We start from the raw sequence: 18383 nt of genomic DNA on the forward strand, positions 1-18383 counted from the left end.
TGCTGTGGATCATCAATCCCCTATAGTTGCTTTTATGAGTGATTTAGGGATATGAGAAACACTGCTTGATTGATTCCAAAACAACCACAGTTCCCTGTTGTCTCACAGAAAGCCTACATAAAAACAAGTAATTACCAAAAAGCTTCCTTTCTCAAAAATCAGATTAGAAAAAAATAAAAAGTCTTTGTTGCTGCATAGAAAGTAGGTTAAATCAGGTTAAGATAACAGCCAATCACTGCCCTGATGCCCCACCATTTTGGCCAATGGGAGGTTTTGGTGACTTTTTTGGCGTGTGGTGAATAAGTCTTTAAATAGTTTAAGAAGTGAGAGCTGAGGAAGATGGAGGGGAGGGGGGAGGGAATACAGACAGGACAGGGCAGGCAGCTCTGTTGCCTCTGAGGCCTGGCTTGGTCAGCGCTTGATCTACAAGACATAATACTGCAGGTTGCCTAAATTTGGGACAAGGTTCTTTGGCATAGAGAGAATATTTCCACACCACTCCCACTGGAGTAATTGGGGGATGCCAATTACATTTGGATCGTGATATACTGCAGGGAAGTGGAATGTGTACAAAGCACACTCTGCTACCCTTTCCCTCTCTCCTGTGTGTGTTGTATCTACAAATAACCCCTTAAAAAGAAGCAAGGAGTGTTAGCCTTGTGTAGGCTTCAAGTTGTGACTTATGGCTTAGAGAAGACTAACCACTCTCTCCCCACTGTCTCATGAAAGCTTCAGGTGCCCAGGTGGCCAACGGCTGAACACCAACACTAAAGCAAGGGAGAAAAAGAAGAAAAGACACATGATACCCAGACCTGCAGGTACCAGGTATATTTCTTGGTTCCTGACAGCAAGACAAAACAGAGTACAGAAAAAAGAAAGTGTGCTTAGCTGGTTGGGTCACTATTAAAGTGAACCTTAATTTTTGCCCTGGATGGACAAAGCAGTTCACCTTAAAACTAAAAGTACTTTCTGATTGTGGCTCCTTTTAAGTGTTTGATGATAAGAGTAACTGACCATTCACTGCCACTTGTTGCTGAAAATTAATTGTAAATATCTATCATTTAGCCACATTTTGCACAGTACACCATTTGAAATGCTGTGAATGGCAAGCATACAACTGCACTCATTACAAAGTTTTCTTCGGAAAATCCTGGTATAATAGTACACCTTATTATGCAGTTCTACAAGCTTATTTTCATTCAGACAAGAGAAGATTTTGTTTCAATATATGCCACAAGTCATTTTACCTTAATTTATCCCAGCAGTCATGCACTCTGTCAAACTCCTGCTGTCTTGCTTGCAGTAAAATAGATATAAAAATAGCTTAGCAAACTTAGCAAGCAGCCTACGCAGTGCAAACTGAAAGGTGAAAATAATGAGGGAATTAATTAACATTTTACAATATACTTTAGGGAAGTCCACATTACCAGACAATGAGACACACACAACCATATTAATATTGTTCTTGTCTACTAGCAAAAAAGGCCAACTCTTATCTGGTGATCCTTTTATTCTCTAGGACATTAATTCAGTGAAGTTCAAGGCAAATGACAGACCTGTTATAACACCAATTCCAGTTGTGTAAGGTAACCTACTTTACCGACATGAAACTGTGAAACAGTTTTACACTTTGCAAAACTTTAGACTTGTGAATTTTTTAGATGACCCAGTTTGTGAAGCCTCTAAATTAAAAAGTCTTAATAATGGTCAGTTTCTACAGATTATCTTTTAAAAAATAAATAATTAGAAAACCCCATGGTACTTTCCTATGTGTATTTAACCACAGGGATGAAAGTGGTAAAATTAATGGCCGAATTCAGGAGGCCACAATATATTGCAATTCCTACTTGTTCACCAGCTACAGTATATGATCACATTCCATTGCATCTTATCTTTATAAATAATAAAAACAGACAAGACAGCATTTAGTTTTTAATAATGATGAATTATACCACTTAGTTCCTTGTGAGTGCTCACTGTAAAAAACACAGCCCAGATCTCAGCCATCACCCCAGCGCAGTTGTTCATACAATAGTCTCAATACTCAGGACTTCAGTCTGTAGTATTGGAACAGTGATCACTTATTAAAGGTCCATATGATGGCAAGAGAGTCAGCTATTTAGGGACTACCCAATCTGAAAGTCTCCTGAGGTGCCTCATCTGCCCATTCAATCAATTTTTAGGTTTGGTTCCACTGTAAAGCAAAGCTGATTCTTCACACTTACAATAAATTCTATGACACAAAGGGGCAGCATGATTTGCTTTGCACTAATGGAAACAATAAGATTACATTTAAGTGTTTGCTTGCCTAAAGCATTTTCAGAGTTCTCTTGCTCCCATGCCTCTCTTACTGGGACCTTTGGTACCGAGGCAACTTGCATATTCTAAAATGTATGTGCTTTGCAGTCAGTGAAGGTAGGATTTTTTTTAAATATATATTCTGTAAAAAATAACTCAACATTGCTGGAAGATGCAGTAGAGTTAGGAAGTTCTCATGAAACATTCAGATTAATATTTCAGCAACCAGATGGACATGTATTTCTTGGTAGGAAGCTTATGTAATTCCAAATTTAATATCTCCCGCACAGCTGAATTTTCTTAGGAGACATTGCATTAGCGTCAATAACAAATGGACAAAAAGCCAATGCAGACTCTTTCTGATAATCCAGTGCCATCTGGTAACATTAATACAAAATAAATCCTGGATTTATACAGTGATCACTGGAGTAATCAACATCAAAACATACAATTCGTCTGACTATATTTAGTAACAGAATAAAAATTCTTTCAAATGCCATACTGAAATAACAGCATTACACTGTGTTGTTACAATGCATTTAAAGCTTTATGCCTAGTATGTATTCATTTGTATTTAAAGCTGTATGCCTTTGTAAGCACCCAAATTATATATAAAATTAAACGTTTTTACTGTCTTTTTGATGCCCCGTTTGAAGAGAACAAATTTTTGTTTCCTAAAGGGCTCTCATCAAAATTGTAGCTTATCCAGAATTCACTATACGGTATTACATTATTGTTTTTAATAATTTATATAGTGGTGTTACAGTCAGCACTTACTCCTCTGTAAGATCTTGTGGCTTCTCTTGGCTTGGGGTGTACGCACATGCCTTCTTTAGTCTTCAAACAGTTCATTGTTACTCAGCGGAACATGTGCCGGCAATAAGAATCTGCATGCTCCTGATTTTTGCCGCTGATACCTGTAGTCCTACAGCAAATTACTGTCTTTACCTTTTCTTCTGCCTTCTTAGCACTGGGAGCTGGAAGGTAAAGGTTTCAACTGACCTCAACCTGGTGATTGATATAGCACTGACTCTGCAATCCCTACCCAGCCTGTCAATCATACCTTTAGCCAGACTCAGTCCAAATGATCAGTGTCTGTGATAGTCCTCAGTTCCTATATGGCTGTGGGTGCAATATTGTTTGATCCTCCTAGCTGCCTAGACTGACTTCTGCTGTTTTCTATAGGATTTGACAAGGTCAAGGTACTGGAGTGGCCATCACAAAGCCCTGAATATTCATATTGAAAATTTATGGGCAGAACTGAAAAAACATGTGCAAGCAGGAGGCCTAAGAACCTGTCCCAGTTACACCAAGTCTGTCTGGAAAAAAAATCCAGCAATTTATTGTAATAGAAGGCTTGTAGAAGGCTACCCAAAACAATTTAGCTTAAGTTATAGGGATATAAAGGCAATGCTAACAAATATTATGTGTATGTAATCTTGAAAGAGAGAAGGCAGAGAAGGTTCCCCATCACATACCGTACTTAAACACCATGTTTGGCAATGGCATAACACTAAAATACAAAATATTGCACATATGTTGTTTACAATATCAAAGTTAATCCTTATGGTGACCTCCCCCAAAGTGCTTTTAGTGTTACTTGCTCAGAATCTGCCTAAATTGGGGGTTTAACCAAGTGAAGAAAAACATGACACATGTCAACTGAGAAAAATAATAATGGATTGGAAATAATTAAATAATAATAATAATTAAATATTACATTTAAACAATGCAAGTATTTTGATACTTCCATACCCACAACTGTGGTTGGTGTTAACAGTGGGAGAGGTGTTGTCATGTAATCGATTTTAGGTTAGTGCCTATGTCATGAGAATTTAGAGGTCATTTAAGATGACAATAAGGGCAAAATCAGGAATATATTTTGTGGGCAGAAGAAAAATAAGTTTATTTACTGTTCTATTTAAGTAACCTTGTGTTGAAAATAATAATTGTAAATGATGTGGGCAACAGAAAATGTAGAGTGGTTTAGGGCTTATATTTGGGTATTTAAGACCTTAGACACTACTGTTGAGAATAGTGTACGCTTTAGTCTCAGTGTCAGGCTTGGGGAGATGGAGCCTCTAAGGGGCGCTATGGCTTGCACAAAAATGGTGTGAGTCCTGAGAAGGGTCAAGGTGCAGAGTCTAAGCAGTATCCAGGTCTTCTATAGCCTCTAGTGTTGAGGATGTTGCGATGCTGGTTACTGACAGGTTGCGGTCCCTGAGCCCCCCTGGGGTGGGCAGGATTATACGCAGTACCAAATCACTAGGCAGAAGAATTGTCAAGGAAGGCCGGGGTCGAAGCAGGCAGCAAGCAAGAGAAGTCAGGTCACAAGCCAGAGATCAATAGTGTATACTGAATAAATCTAGAAGAGCAGGCGCACCCTGGCTCAGAACTGCCTGCGTGCGCAGGAGAGAGGAGCATGTGCTTTAGCGAGGAAAAGGGAAGTGTGATACTTAGTTTTTGTATTCATACTATTAGTAGTGATCATTCTATGAAACTCTAGTTACCGTATTTATAAAATTTCACTAATGCAGCAGCTGTCAGAAGCTGCTACAGGTGAAGGGACCCTAATGAACTCTTTCCTCTCCTTCTGCCCTCAGCTATTAATTTTCTGCTGCTTTTTAAAAAAAATTTTGTTTTTTTAGCTTTACTCCTTTTTTATTTATTTATTTTTTTACTATTTTATTAATTTTTAACTTAATATTCTTTACTAGTTTTATTTGTAACTTTATTTAGTTTGACAAAGCAAGCATATGTGCAAATATTGCAGTAATCATCAAAAAATAGGCCCACAGGGGAAAATGTAAGAAATTCTTCTGGTGCATAGGTCTATAAAAGTACGAGAACATAAATGGGTAAAACAACTCGATGAAGTGCTCTTTTATATGGGTTAGCAGTGTTGCAATAATTGTTAACTGTCATAGCTTAGCTAAAAAGCCTAAGTATAATAAACATTTTTGATGAAAGATGGGCAACATTTCACCAGGGAGTACTCATCAACTGTCAAGCTCTAATCTGTGGTATGTTAGCTGACAAAGGGGAATAGTACTGCAGACTGATTGATGTCAAATCTTGATGTTGCTCTGAAGAGAAAATGTGCTTGCTATTTTTAGACATAATATGTAGTGATAGATAATGTAATTTGATAGTATATACTACCGGTATGTATTAATTAGAGAGAAGGTATCTTCCACTCAACACCTTTCCCTCTGATTCAGCTTCAAATGTAATACATTATATATATATATATATAAACAAAGCAAACCAAGGCAATTTATTTCCACATTTAACCTAATTCCAGGAGATTCATAATTTGTACAGACTTGAAAGAAAGGCATTTAAATATTTAACATGACCAACAGTGAAAAAAAAAAATCTACTATCACAGTAGGAAATATCTTAAAATGTAATTTCAGTCAAATTTTTTTTTGAAAATGGTAGAAAAGTAGTAGAATTTTCTTTGGACTTTATGAGGAGCTGTATTGTGGCCATACACTCCCTTGGTACAATAGACAGACTTAAAGATAACAATACCAATTGCCATGAACAATGCAATCATTCTACTCTTTTACTTCAGAACTCAAAGCTGGGTCCTAACTTCAGTGGCAAACTCTACCAAAATAATGAGAATATCAGAAAATCAGGCTAGGTATCTGTTGCAAAATCACAATGTCATATGAGAACCTCGAGGCAGGAGGTCCTTGTTTTTTTTAGATCAGTATTCAGGAATAGCAAAACAAATACATTAGGACGAAATGGCAAAGGTGTTACATGGCTGAGCAAACAATTTATTAGTGTGCACTAATAAGAGAAACAATAAAAAGAACTTTCAGTACAATAACAGAGTCAATCTTTTGTTCGCCAGCAGTATGCAGTGTCTCTGATTAGGAGTGGTTTAGTACAATAGGTAAGTAGGGGAAGAAAGATTTTGCACTGATGATGGTGGATCTAGAGGTTGGTGGGAAATTTGGTTTGTAGCACTCTAGGTAGGGAGATTAATATGGGGGTCAACTTCTAAGACTCTGATAAGGTAGTTTGGTTGAAACACTTGTAGAGGTGAGTCTTAGTGACTGCATTCAAGGTTTCAACTCAACTCCTCCAAGTCTTGAAAAATTATGAGGTTTTAGTTTCCTTGGAGTAGGAGGCTTCAACCCATTCCAAACATTTTGAACAAATGCTGGAGCTTTAAAAGGAACAGTTGGATCGAGGGGGGGTCAGCGGCTATCCAGCAATGGAGAATAGATTTCCTTCCTACTGCAGATAGAAGGAGTAAAAATCGTTTAGCACCACAAGAGTAGCAAGTACTGTCTCCGCCTGCCATACCAAATATTGCCCAAAGGGGGGTGAAAGGCAGATAGCTGACCAGGTGCATTTGGATGTATTGGGCAATTTGTCTCCAGAAACATTTAATTAGGGGGCAGTCCCAGAAATTGTGAAAAAGATCTGCTTGAGCTGCACCACATTTGAGACAGTTATTGGATTCTGACAGGCTTTTACCATGCCAGTGGCCAGTAAACTGTAATCTAACTTTTCCTGGAGAAATTTGTAGAACTTAGATATAGCTTTAAAGGGGGACGGGGGGCAGAGCAACATGGTGTCCAAGGGAATATGCCAATCTGTGGCCGAAAGGGTGTGACAAGTGATCGTAGAACTATAGTCACGTGACTGGAAGAGAGCAAACAAACTACGCACAGTTCTTAGGATTTCCCATTGCAATTCAATAAGGGAGTAAGGTTTGGATGTTTTGGGATTCAGGAGTGATCGCACTGAGGATAGGCCTATATCTGCCCAATCTCCAAAAACAGGGGAGGTGAGTCCAGGAGTGAAATTAGAGTTTCCCCATAGGGGAGAAACAAAGAAGTGTGGGCGTTTGGAAGCGCCTTATTGCGAAAGTTGTACCAAAGCTGCCATTGCGAAGACAGTAACAGGTTTTGCTCAATAATGTCAGGCAACAGCACCTTGTGGAGGTGTATTAAGAAAATGAGATATAAGGGGAAGCTAGGGGGAAAATCAATGTTCAGATTAGTATAAAAGGAGATGCCATGAAGCCAATCCTTAAAGATGCCATGAAGCCAATCCTTAAGGATACGTAAGAGTGCTGCCTCACTGTATAATGCAATATTAGGTAAGTTGAAGCTCCCATTAGACTTTGATTGATGTAGAGTAGCACAACTGATTCTTGAAGGGGAGTGATGACCATGACTTAAAGAAGTCTTGCATGGAATGTAAGGCAGGGGGTCTTTCTTTTTACAGTTGGGTAATTTGTCTAGATTTGCTAGTTCCCCCATGTATTCTTTTTAGATTATTTGCATTTATGGTACTTGTTTTTGAGCAAGAAAATTCATTCATAGAATAACTTAATCATGGAATCTGTCTTTGATGGTGTAAGATGTTTGTTTTAACTATATTGCCACATGTTATAAATAGCATGTGCTTTCATATATAGTATTTTTTGTTTTCGTTATATTTTTGGTATATTTTTGTTGTGTATTTTGTTTATTATATAAAACATTTTGATTTTATATGAGTAATTTAAATATCTGTATTCAAGGAGTTTCTGGTTTCTGGAAATTTTCAAAAAAAAGGGTGATTATAATCGCCATTCATGGCTAGAGTTTGAATATTTTTAGTTGTCTTTCTTTCTTTTGTTTGCATGTTTAGTGCTAAATTAAATTAAGAATTTAAATAAAGGAGCTACAACCATTCATAACAGTCACATCATCTTTGTTCTCTTATTTTTGTTCTTGGTGGACAAGCTACTGCATCACACACAGTGACCTCAGCTTCATGTGGTTGTGCACAGAAATCAGTAAATAGAACCCTATGGAATTTGAAAGGTTTTCCAGCATTAATTCCTGGCAGATCTTCTGTCTCAATTGTTTCAAAGATTGCTCTGGGCCAAAACTAATCTTTCCTTCGGAGATTGCCGATTAGACTCCTGACTGCTAAACAGCACAGAAATCTTGCCAATCACCTGCTTGCCGCAGCCAGAAGACAGCGCCTAGAAATATCTTAACATCCATCTTTAGAATATCAGGGGTATTATGAAAAATAAATAGAAAATGCTATATTCTATTCTGCAAATTAAAGTGTGTTTTCAGTGATAGAGATTTTAAATATTTTAAGTTTATGCCTTAAGTTCTAGTGTAACATTTAAAAAACATTTCTGATTGTGTTAGTTTTGTATGAAATATTGAGATTTGTAAATAAGCCAAACTGAAAAACAACTTTATTTAGGAATACTAGTAGCCTGACTTTCCCAAGCTAAACTACTTTTAGAGTAACTGACCTGAAGAAGAGCCTGTGGATGAAGTAAGCATATATGGCTGCCTACCTGCATAAACTTACATACCTACTTTGCATGCACAGTATATCTAAATAGATACATTAAAGTTAATCTGTGAGGACAGAAATATGGTAGCGGGCACTGCTGACTGTTAAAGGTGTATGTTCAATATGAACCATACAAAGGTGCTACACCTATTTATAATACTTGGAAAAGAGGCAATTTTTGCATTATAAGTGTGTAACCTATAATGTATTATAAAAAGCTTTCCCTATAAATTTCAAAGCAAGACAGCTTTCCTTCAAAACATGTTATGGCTAGAAGGAGTAAGACAATAGTGTCACTTGAGAGAAGGGATTATGGACCTGTTTATAATGCACAAGATAGAACTCCTTTGTGCATGTTTTTCTTCATCTTCTTACCCCTTGTAAAAAAAAAAAAATGTTTTTTTTTAGGTAAAATACAGTAGACAAAGCCTCAACTTTTTGGAACCAAGTGTTTGTTTTCTGTGGAGAGACATCAAAATGCCTACAGGCATTCTTGCTGCCTGTTTTTAGATTGTAAACTAAGTATAGTTTTTTTTTAAGGAAGATGGGTTAGGAATAACACATCAGCTGTATCTGTTATATTCATAATAAAATTGATTTATACCTTTTTTTCTGTTTTACAAAAAAACACTGGTACATCCCTCTGTCAGGAGACAGGAATGCTCAGGACTTCAGTTACTAGAAGGAAATAATAGTGAGTAGCTAATACAGTCAAAAGTAAAACAGAAATCTTAGCAGTCCAGTCCCCAGAACCCCACTCCCTCTAGGTGACTAGTGAACAGAACATAAAATAGCATGGTGGGAGTTATAGGTACAGTACAAGTGTCCCAATCCAAGATGTCCACTATCTGTCTTCAATGCCCTCTTTAATTGTAACCTGCAGTCAGCAAACAATGGAGAAAATGTATCTGTGAATAGCTCAAGGCTATTGGGAAGTGAGATGACAGCTGCCCACGGTTGCCTTTTTCAGTTCTGGCTGACTCCCAGGCTTGCCAATAGCTGTTATGTGCAAGAAATAATAACACACTAAAGTTGTCTCAATCACTACCAATTCCCTCGATAGCTGGTACCAGCATCCTTCTTTCTCCTATTCATATGAAAGATACTTGTAAACTAAACTGAGTCAAGCTTACAAGTTAATAGAGTGTTCTGGTGTAATTTTGCCCTGAGGTAAGTTGGATCCGTATAATCAACTGCCCTCTAAAGTCTATAGCCAGCTTAAGTGACCCAGTTTTGCACAATCCAGTCTTCAAACTTTTAGAAAGCTTCAGAATATATAGTATGCAATGTCACATTAATTATTTATTATTATCACATTAAACATGTACTATATTTCCAGATTCACATGGTATAGAAAACAAAAATGATCATGTTATTTACATCGTGAAATGGCATTTTACAAATGATATTTTCACAGAAATACTAAGTATATACATAAGCAGGCAAAATGGTAGTATGCTGCCACCTAGTGAATCCAGAACATATGCACTACAGAATAAATGAAAGAACAGTATAAAGCATTACTAATTTCTTTAGATCAAGTTGGTAAAATCTTCAGTAGATTCTGTTAGAGTTTAGGGTTCTAAATGATGCTGAAAAGGTGTATTGTTGCAACTATAGCCAGGGCTCCTACACAAAACATAGTCAGGGATCCTTAACAAAATATTACTATTGAGGACAGATGTAATATTTTATGGGATTCTTGAAAAACAAATTGTTGGCTAGTAAATTCTAATTGCAATAAAGTGAAGTAGGTGCTACCACATACGGTATAATCTCACACAGCTGCCTAGCCACTTTTTCCTTTTAGAGCTCTGGCAGACTCGGCAATCAATTCAAGGCTTGTTTTCTAGTGCTCTACAGGGAGTGGAGTGTACTAAAAAGTTGTATATATAGGGTGACGTTTTGATCACATAGGCCTGCCTACAGAAAACCAAATCAGAAAAAAAATTTGAAAAATTAAAAAAAAAAAAAAGAATTCCAGTAAAATATGAATTAGCGTGTAACAACGCAATAAAACAGCTATTAAAACTGAACAGGCTCCCTACAGACACTAATGCACCATAAAAAGTGTATGATTTTTGTTTTGTATGTAATTCCCTTTTATACAATATATACAATAGTTTACCATGCATAGTGCATTGCCTTAGTACATGCTTGTGTTTTGACTTCTAAATGAATGGCACTTCAACATAGCAATGCACATTGCATATGTAAAACACACATTACCACAATTTGGAAGTGTAAATGGGTCTTCAGTAGATTAACCCTAAGGTCTTGCATTGTAAAGCAGGAGAACTATTGTGCATACTGGATATAATCACAATTAAAAAAAATATGTTTTTAGGAAATCAATAACATTTTTAAAAAATATATTTTACATAAAAATGAAATATCCTTTTACCAATGAAAAACGCAAACCCCCAAATAATGAAATGTGAATACAATTGTAATTGTAAATCTGTAGTAGTCACATTTCTGGTAAAAAGGGTTTTATTTTAACCTTACCTCATATTCCCAGCCATAAGAAGACAAAGATTGTAGATATGTGAGAAGATGAAGAGGAAAAGTATTGTGCTGAAAAACATTGTCATCCAAGAGCCGTGATCATCTCGAAACACTTTCAGACGGAGTAACTGACCTGTAAGAAAAACATTTGTCAGACATACTGTTCCAAGCCGTCCAAGTTCTGTGCCATGTAGATCCTAATTATCAGGAAGACGTGCACATTTAGGTAACTGTTGGTTAAATATCGAAATATATATATATGTAGAACTAGAGACAACCTTGCTCAGTTCAAAGTCTCCGTTGTTTCACCACCTAGTAGTGAGCCCCTAGTATAGAACAGAAAAACCTTGATGCTGCTCATCAATTTATTATTATATCTATCTAATCTACACACACACGCACACGCACACACACAGTTTTGGCCAATTTTTTTAAAAAAAGATTTTTTTTTATTTACATTGTGCAGTGTCTTAACAAAAGTTCAGAGCAGAAAGGGACCTTAGTTGCTGGCACTTGCACTTGACACTTGCACAGCTTGTATCTCTCCATTACAGCTGAAAGCATATATTAGGTAGTTACAGGCTACATGACTGTGTTGGTTTGGTATTACATTTATTGACTATTTTTTCACATACAAAAATCATGCAAGATTACTTTCTATACTTGCTGTGCTTTACATACATCTAGACTACATACATTCTGCAAGTAAAAGGTCAATGTAATACTCTTACAATTAGATGTAACAAGCTTAGTGTTACATCAGTTTAGGACAGTCACCTTATTTGGCTTCTAATGTTCATGTTTCTGTTTGTAGGGTCACTACTACAGCTACAGCAAAATATGTACCAACTCAGCAAAACCTGTACTTTGTGTTGAGTCATTTATCAAGATAAAAATAGTAAATGCCACAACACGGACACTGTAAAAAGCATTATCATGCTTCCTCGTTACTTAAGGAAGGTGCTATTCTCTGCAATTAATTATATTTATATTAGGAATCTGCCATTTACAGCTTATCTACCATCAACCACATACATCAGAATAAAGCGTTTTGTTTTGTCTGTTATCTGTCACTGTAAATAATCCCAGTCTGCTTATAACGCAATTAAAAGTTTATGTTCTCTCCATAGTTTATAAAACATTCTGCTAACAGCAGGAATCTATACATGATACACGTCTTACTGTCTAAAGGTAAAAAATAAATGAGTGGTAAACCTAAAGGAAGAAAGGAGACATTTTGACTATAGTTCCATACAAACAAAATAGCTTTAAGGCTTTGTTCCCACTTGCAGTCTTCAGGCAGCTCACTGGTGGTTCCCATAACACTGACAGCCTGTCAGCCATGGCCTATTTGATGGGCAGTTGGCAGCCTTTCATTAAAACCTCCTAACTGGGCAAGTCACTCCTCCATAGGGACATACACTGCTTCTAGCATCTTGCCAAAACTGTTGTTTTGAAGTGGTAACCGCAGCACTTTGTAGCTGCCAGTGAACTACTACTGAGAAAAAAAGCCTAAGATATGCTTTCACTGACCTCTGTTGCTGAAAGCATTGTGGTGAAATTTATCCTCAAAATTCAACCGGCTGGTAAAAGTTCCACTCATATCCTTTGGCAGTAATGTCTTGAGAGCATGCCAGTCTTCTAATATAAACAAACACTGGGTGCTTGCAAACTAATGGACAAACCTGACTTCACAGCCTTCACTGTGATACTTGAGGATTACTTACTCCACAGTTCCTGCAGCTACAGAGGTCAGTAAGGGTAAAAAATTGCATATATCTATATATGGGCACATTTTTGCCCATTACAAGACCATATAATTCTATAGGGCTGACAGACAGATAGGAGGAAATCCATCTACCAGCCATTTGGAATTCTAGGGGGCTGTAATGTGCAATTCCAACCAAGAAATTATTCAATAATGACTGCCAGTATTGTATTTGAGGGGAGGGGGCAGTTTATTTAGAAAAGCAAAGCACACAGAATAACTTCACTGTGACCAAAAATACAGTTTTCTTTTCATCAGAAACCAGCCATACAAAAATATCAATTTTCTGGTCCCCCACCATGTTTTTTGGTTCCTCCTGCTGACACCCATATGGATAAAGGTAAATGGTAAAGTGGGGGTCAGAAGGAGAAGCTACATGCAAAATTGCAGGAATTGGGATATCTACACTCTTGGAAGGGAGGATTTTTTTCTCAGCATAAAGTGACTATCCTCAGCACAGGTCACAGGAGAGGATATTATATTTTTCTTTACAAGGAATACATTTTACATATTTGTTTACTGAGTCAATTTCACAAAAAGCTGTAGTACTGATGGTGGGTTACCTGCATATGACAAAAATTATTTTTGTGATTGTTGAGGATACCTTACACTGTCTATAACCTTGGGGTGGTTATACTGGGAATTAAACATTATGACATCATGATGGCCCTGCAACATTGGCACCTCACCACTTAGTCTAAGGGGTACATACCTGAAAGTTCATAAACAGACTAAGAAAGTTCTTGTTTACTAATGAGGAATTACCAAAGCATTTCCTTTAGCACAGTATTACAAGTCTATGGGGAGAAGAGTGCTTTTAAAATACTAGTATATTTATACACGGAGTAATTATTACAAATTATAGAACCAATATAAATCTCATCTAGGATAAAGAGGTTTTAAATAAATTGTGTATAGTTTGGACTCATGATGCAATATATTAAGCTCAGCAATAAACGTTGTAATATTATGTGCTTCTTGGTATGTAATTATTCATCCTACAAATGAAATCTGGCTTTGAATGAACATCATCTCGAAGCAAAAACCAATTTAGATAGCATAATGCTGAAAAGAAAAACGCAGCAAAGGCAGAAAATGTTTTTTTTTTATTAATGAACACAAAAACCTCAATCTACTTAAACAAATATAATAATCTGAATTGTAAAAGTCAACATCCGTAGAGCGTCAGCCTGTATTGCAGTATGGTGTGCAGCTGCTAAGAAAACAGGTCATACTGAAATTACCTACGCTTGCAAGCACGCATTTATTCTGCAGCTAAGTTTATAATAAATTGGATCTTAGCAAACAACTTTATAAAATAAATTAATTAAACAAAAAATTACTTACTGCCAAATGGCTGAAAATAAAACATCAAACTCACCCACAGAAGACTGCAGAATATACCTGGGTAATAACAATTCCTATCTGCACCACGGTAAGTAGCTTGTTAAATATACTTTATATATAGACTTTATTTTCATACATGTATTTTATTATAAATAGCTTTGTAAAACAAGAAAGTGTAAAGATAGGAAGTATCAGAAACATTTCAAACAGAAAACCTCAGACGGGTCAGTTTCCCTGTTGAAAAGGTGATTACTAACTTGAAAGGACATTGGAACTGGGCAGACATCTTACCTTTTGCTATAGAACAGTTATTGTTAGATCATGGTTTAGAGGAAAACGTGAAGGTACATTTGGAGCATAACTTTACAAATCCTTTATGGTTTGTTGAGATCAATGAGGTGTTTTTTTTCTCTCAATGCACCGCAACATGGTACTATAACAGTGCACTGTTTGGACTATACATACACTCGTCTGCCTGACATTTTAGATATTTTAAATTGCAAACAAAAAGCATTTAGATATCTGTGTATAGAACTCCTCTGCTTTGTGAACATTCTTATTCCTGCCCATGGCTGTAGGTTATAAGAACAACAGAGGATTTACATGTTAAAGAATGTAATAAGTTCTGTCTTAATGTGGCCTTTTATTAAAGTCCAACTAATCAATATTAATACTTTATTGAAGTCTACTTTAGGAGAGTAGCTTGAATTTACTGAGCCTGTACCAAAAGCATGGATACAGAGATAGGATAAGAACAAGGCTAATGTTAGTGGAATACTGCACATTGAAGTGGTACTAAAGCCTTAAAATAAAAAATGTGGCCAGGTAAATCCTTTATTGCAGAAGGATACCTGCCATGCTTCAACATGACTTCCACCATCTCCACCTGGTTCTCTTCTGATGTTTCGGATTTATTGAACTTGAAAAGTATTCGATACACCTGGGTAAATGGATGTTGAGAATGCACTACAAAAATATTGTGCTTTCACTGTATTCTGCTATTTTGAAGCAGCCTGCAGGTTGTACACTGTGTTGTTGCTATACAAGCCAAATGGAGGTTAGTATTATGGGCGCTCCTTTTGACTGCCACTTCCCACTTGCAGCCCACTACTTGCCATGGATCAGTCCATGCATGTAGCCCCATTGGGGGAATTTATATAGACATAGTTGTAGCTGTTGTGGCTGTGAGGCGCTGATATACATAGCTTTCCAACACCTTGGTGCCTATTTAATCCTGGCCATGTGGTTATTCAGGGGAACAGCACAGCCTGCTAAGTAAGTTTTACTAAAAATAGAAAGCAGGCAGGGGTTTAATGACTTTTGGTGAAGTTGTGGGACCAGTGACAAAACAGAGTATCAGGCAATGTTTAGTATGGTGGACTCTAGCAACAGTAATGAAATTTCCCCATTCCTCAAATCAATGCATCTTAAGCCATTTATTTTAGGAAAAAGAAAACACAGAATAGGCATAAATAATCACTATATTTGTTAAAAGTGAATTGTTTTTAACAAATGTTTTAATTCATTGATGCCTAACTAGTCCCATTCTTTGTTTCCTTTTTTTCGTAAATTAAGTGCTATAAGGGGATGTGGCATCTGTTTTCAAAAATAGTGCTGGAGAAATTTACAAATAATGGATCTAGCATCTCAAACCACATCCTAAAGTATATAAGGCATACCCCCAACCATATCAGATTTACAGGACAGTCCCACTGATCCAGGCTGTATCCCACAGCTGATTATAGAGAAACTTGAATTTGCTCAGCTTAGAATCTGTGTCCAACAGAGTCTTCTTAGTCCTAGCAGCAGAAAGAGATGGGAGACAGCAGCAGTGTCTAATGTCGCATTGAGCCTGATTTATTAAAGCTCTCCAGACTGTGGAAGATAAACTATCATGGTAGAACCTGGATGATCTAGCAAACTTGGAATGCATTTCTTAAAAACTATTATTAATTGGAAAAAGTTTTTAATCCTGGACCAGATCCATTTCAGGTTTTCTCCCATGGTAGTCTATTTTCTGTCCTGTGTAAATAATTAATGTATATACATTAATGGGAACAATATGGAAAGTTTTTTCCCTGAGAAATAAACCAGTTTGACCCACAACTTTTCCAGCTGTGTATTACAAAATTTATTTTATGTTTTAAGGAACATTCTTATAATAGGGATTCTGGGCTCACTTCACAATACACATTGTCTGATGCATATAAAAGAAAGTAAAGAAAAAAAGTGTGAGGCATAATATGGACTTGTAAACACAATATTTTCATACAGTAATATAATTGCTTAAAAAACTACCCAACACCAAACCATATATGCCAATGTCAGCCTTGTAACAACAAGGAAGACCAAAAAAAGTCTGCCAGAGGTTACACTGACAATAAATGGAGTAACAAAATCCTTTGATAGAACAGTAGTTGACATAGATCAGAGATATGGTTCTCAACTTAACATAAAACATAAGCTTAGCTGAATATGTATCTGAGTCAACAGTGCATTGGCCCATGCAGATTGCAAGGGTCTTTCCTTGCAGCACACTCAGGCTGTGTTGGTTTCTAAAAAGAAACAAATAATGTAGCTTTAATCACCTTAATTGTTGAAATGTTTTTACCTGATTTGAATTAAAAGTTCCACCGGACTTTTAAGTATTTACATTTTTCCAAATAAATTGTATGTTTGTAATTGTTTTTTGATATAAAACATTATGATGTGACTGCAATGCAGTTATGACAAATGTAGACTTCAATAAATCCTTCCAGGTTGATAAGACCTCCAAGTCTGCTGCTGAAATAAATGTGTCTGCTGTTTTCATGTTTTCTCAAAATGAAATGATGACTTTGTCCTCTGAACATTTTTAGTTCCTCCCCATTTGACATATTGTTACCAGAACAAGTTAACATGCATACATGTGGTCTAAAAAAAGGTATAGTACATTAAATGTATCTAATAATATATGTTAATGTGTCTCTGCTCTCTGCTATAGGAAACTCTTACTGGATGCAGAACTCCACATGCATATTTTTTTTCTGCTCATCACCAGATAAGCTACAATGGTACTGTTATGTGGTTGCTGGCATGTGCCTTACATCATTGGTTTTTGGATTTCTAGGGAATGTGACTGTTCTTATGAACTATGTACACTACAAAAAGTCATGGACGAGTAGTACTATATTTATCTTCAATTTAGCACTCTGTGATTTTTTTTGGATCATCATTGTTCCAATCTCTATTTTTTTCAGCGTTAACAAGTCTGTCCTATACTCTGCTCCAGTATTTTGTCAGTTTAAAAGAATATTCTTCAACATCAACATATATGGAAGCATCTTCTTTTTAACTCTTATTAGCTTTGACAGATACCTTTCTTCTGTGCATCCCCTGACGTCACCAAGATGGTGGGACAAAAAGAAGGCTAAAGCCTGCACCATAACAATATGGCTATTCATATTTGTTGAATCAACTCCTGAGATTTACAACATGTTAACATCTAAGAATGCAGGGGAGATTGTTGCATGTTTGGATTACATAGCAGAACCAATAAGCTTTGTTGTTCCCATTACAGCATCCAGAATGCTCCTTGGATTCCTAATTCCTGGTACAGTTATATTTACATGCTATTTCTGTTCCCTGAGAGTTTTAATCCACCTCAGAGATCAGAGCCATTCAAGGAGAGTCAGAAAGCCTTTGATGCTTATTACAGCCACACTTCTTGTTTTTCTTATCTCATTCGCTCCCTATCATATAATGACAATGGTGATATTGTTTTACAGATGTAACTACCTGATAGACTCTAAAAACATTAATCTGATTTTTGCATTCTATGAGATTTCTCAGATAGCCTGCAGCATAAGCAATTGTGCAGACCCAATAATCTTCATTTTAGCAAACAACAAGTTTAGGAATCACTTAAAAGTCAGAAAATGCTTCTTGTGTTGGCGTTCAAATAGAGTGGGGAATATATTTCAATAATTACATACATTCATAAAAAGTATGGGTATGATATAGCAGAAATAAACATTTTAATTTGTATCAAATTAGCTGCAAATAATTGAAATAATAACAAAAAGTAATTAACACTTTTAAATGATTACAATGAAACAAAATAAACAAACCAAAGTTACCAGTCGAG

The 18383-nt window shown here is 36.4% G+C and overlaps 1 protein-coding gene across 1 annotated transcript in view; it reads right to left on the reverse strand.

The window, feature by feature from the left end:
- TMEM117 (transmembrane protein 117) overlaps positions 1-18383 on the reverse strand; it is a 99153-nt gene that overhangs the window by 66419 nt on the left and 14351 nt on the right. Inside the window, exon 3 of the mRNA XM_072401454.1 lies at positions 11143-11275. Coding sequence (XP_072257555.1) covers positions 11143-11275 — 133 coding nt within the window. The remainder of the gene's footprint in view (positions 1-11142; positions 11276-18383) is intronic.

This window comes from Pyxicephalus adspersus, chromosome 2, assembly GCF_032062135.1.
Source record: "Pyxicephalus adspersus chromosome 2, UCB_Pads_2.0, whole genome shotgun sequence".
Classification (NCBI taxonomy): Eukaryota; Metazoa; Chordata; class Amphibia; order Anura; family Pyxicephalidae; genus Pyxicephalus; species Pyxicephalus adspersus.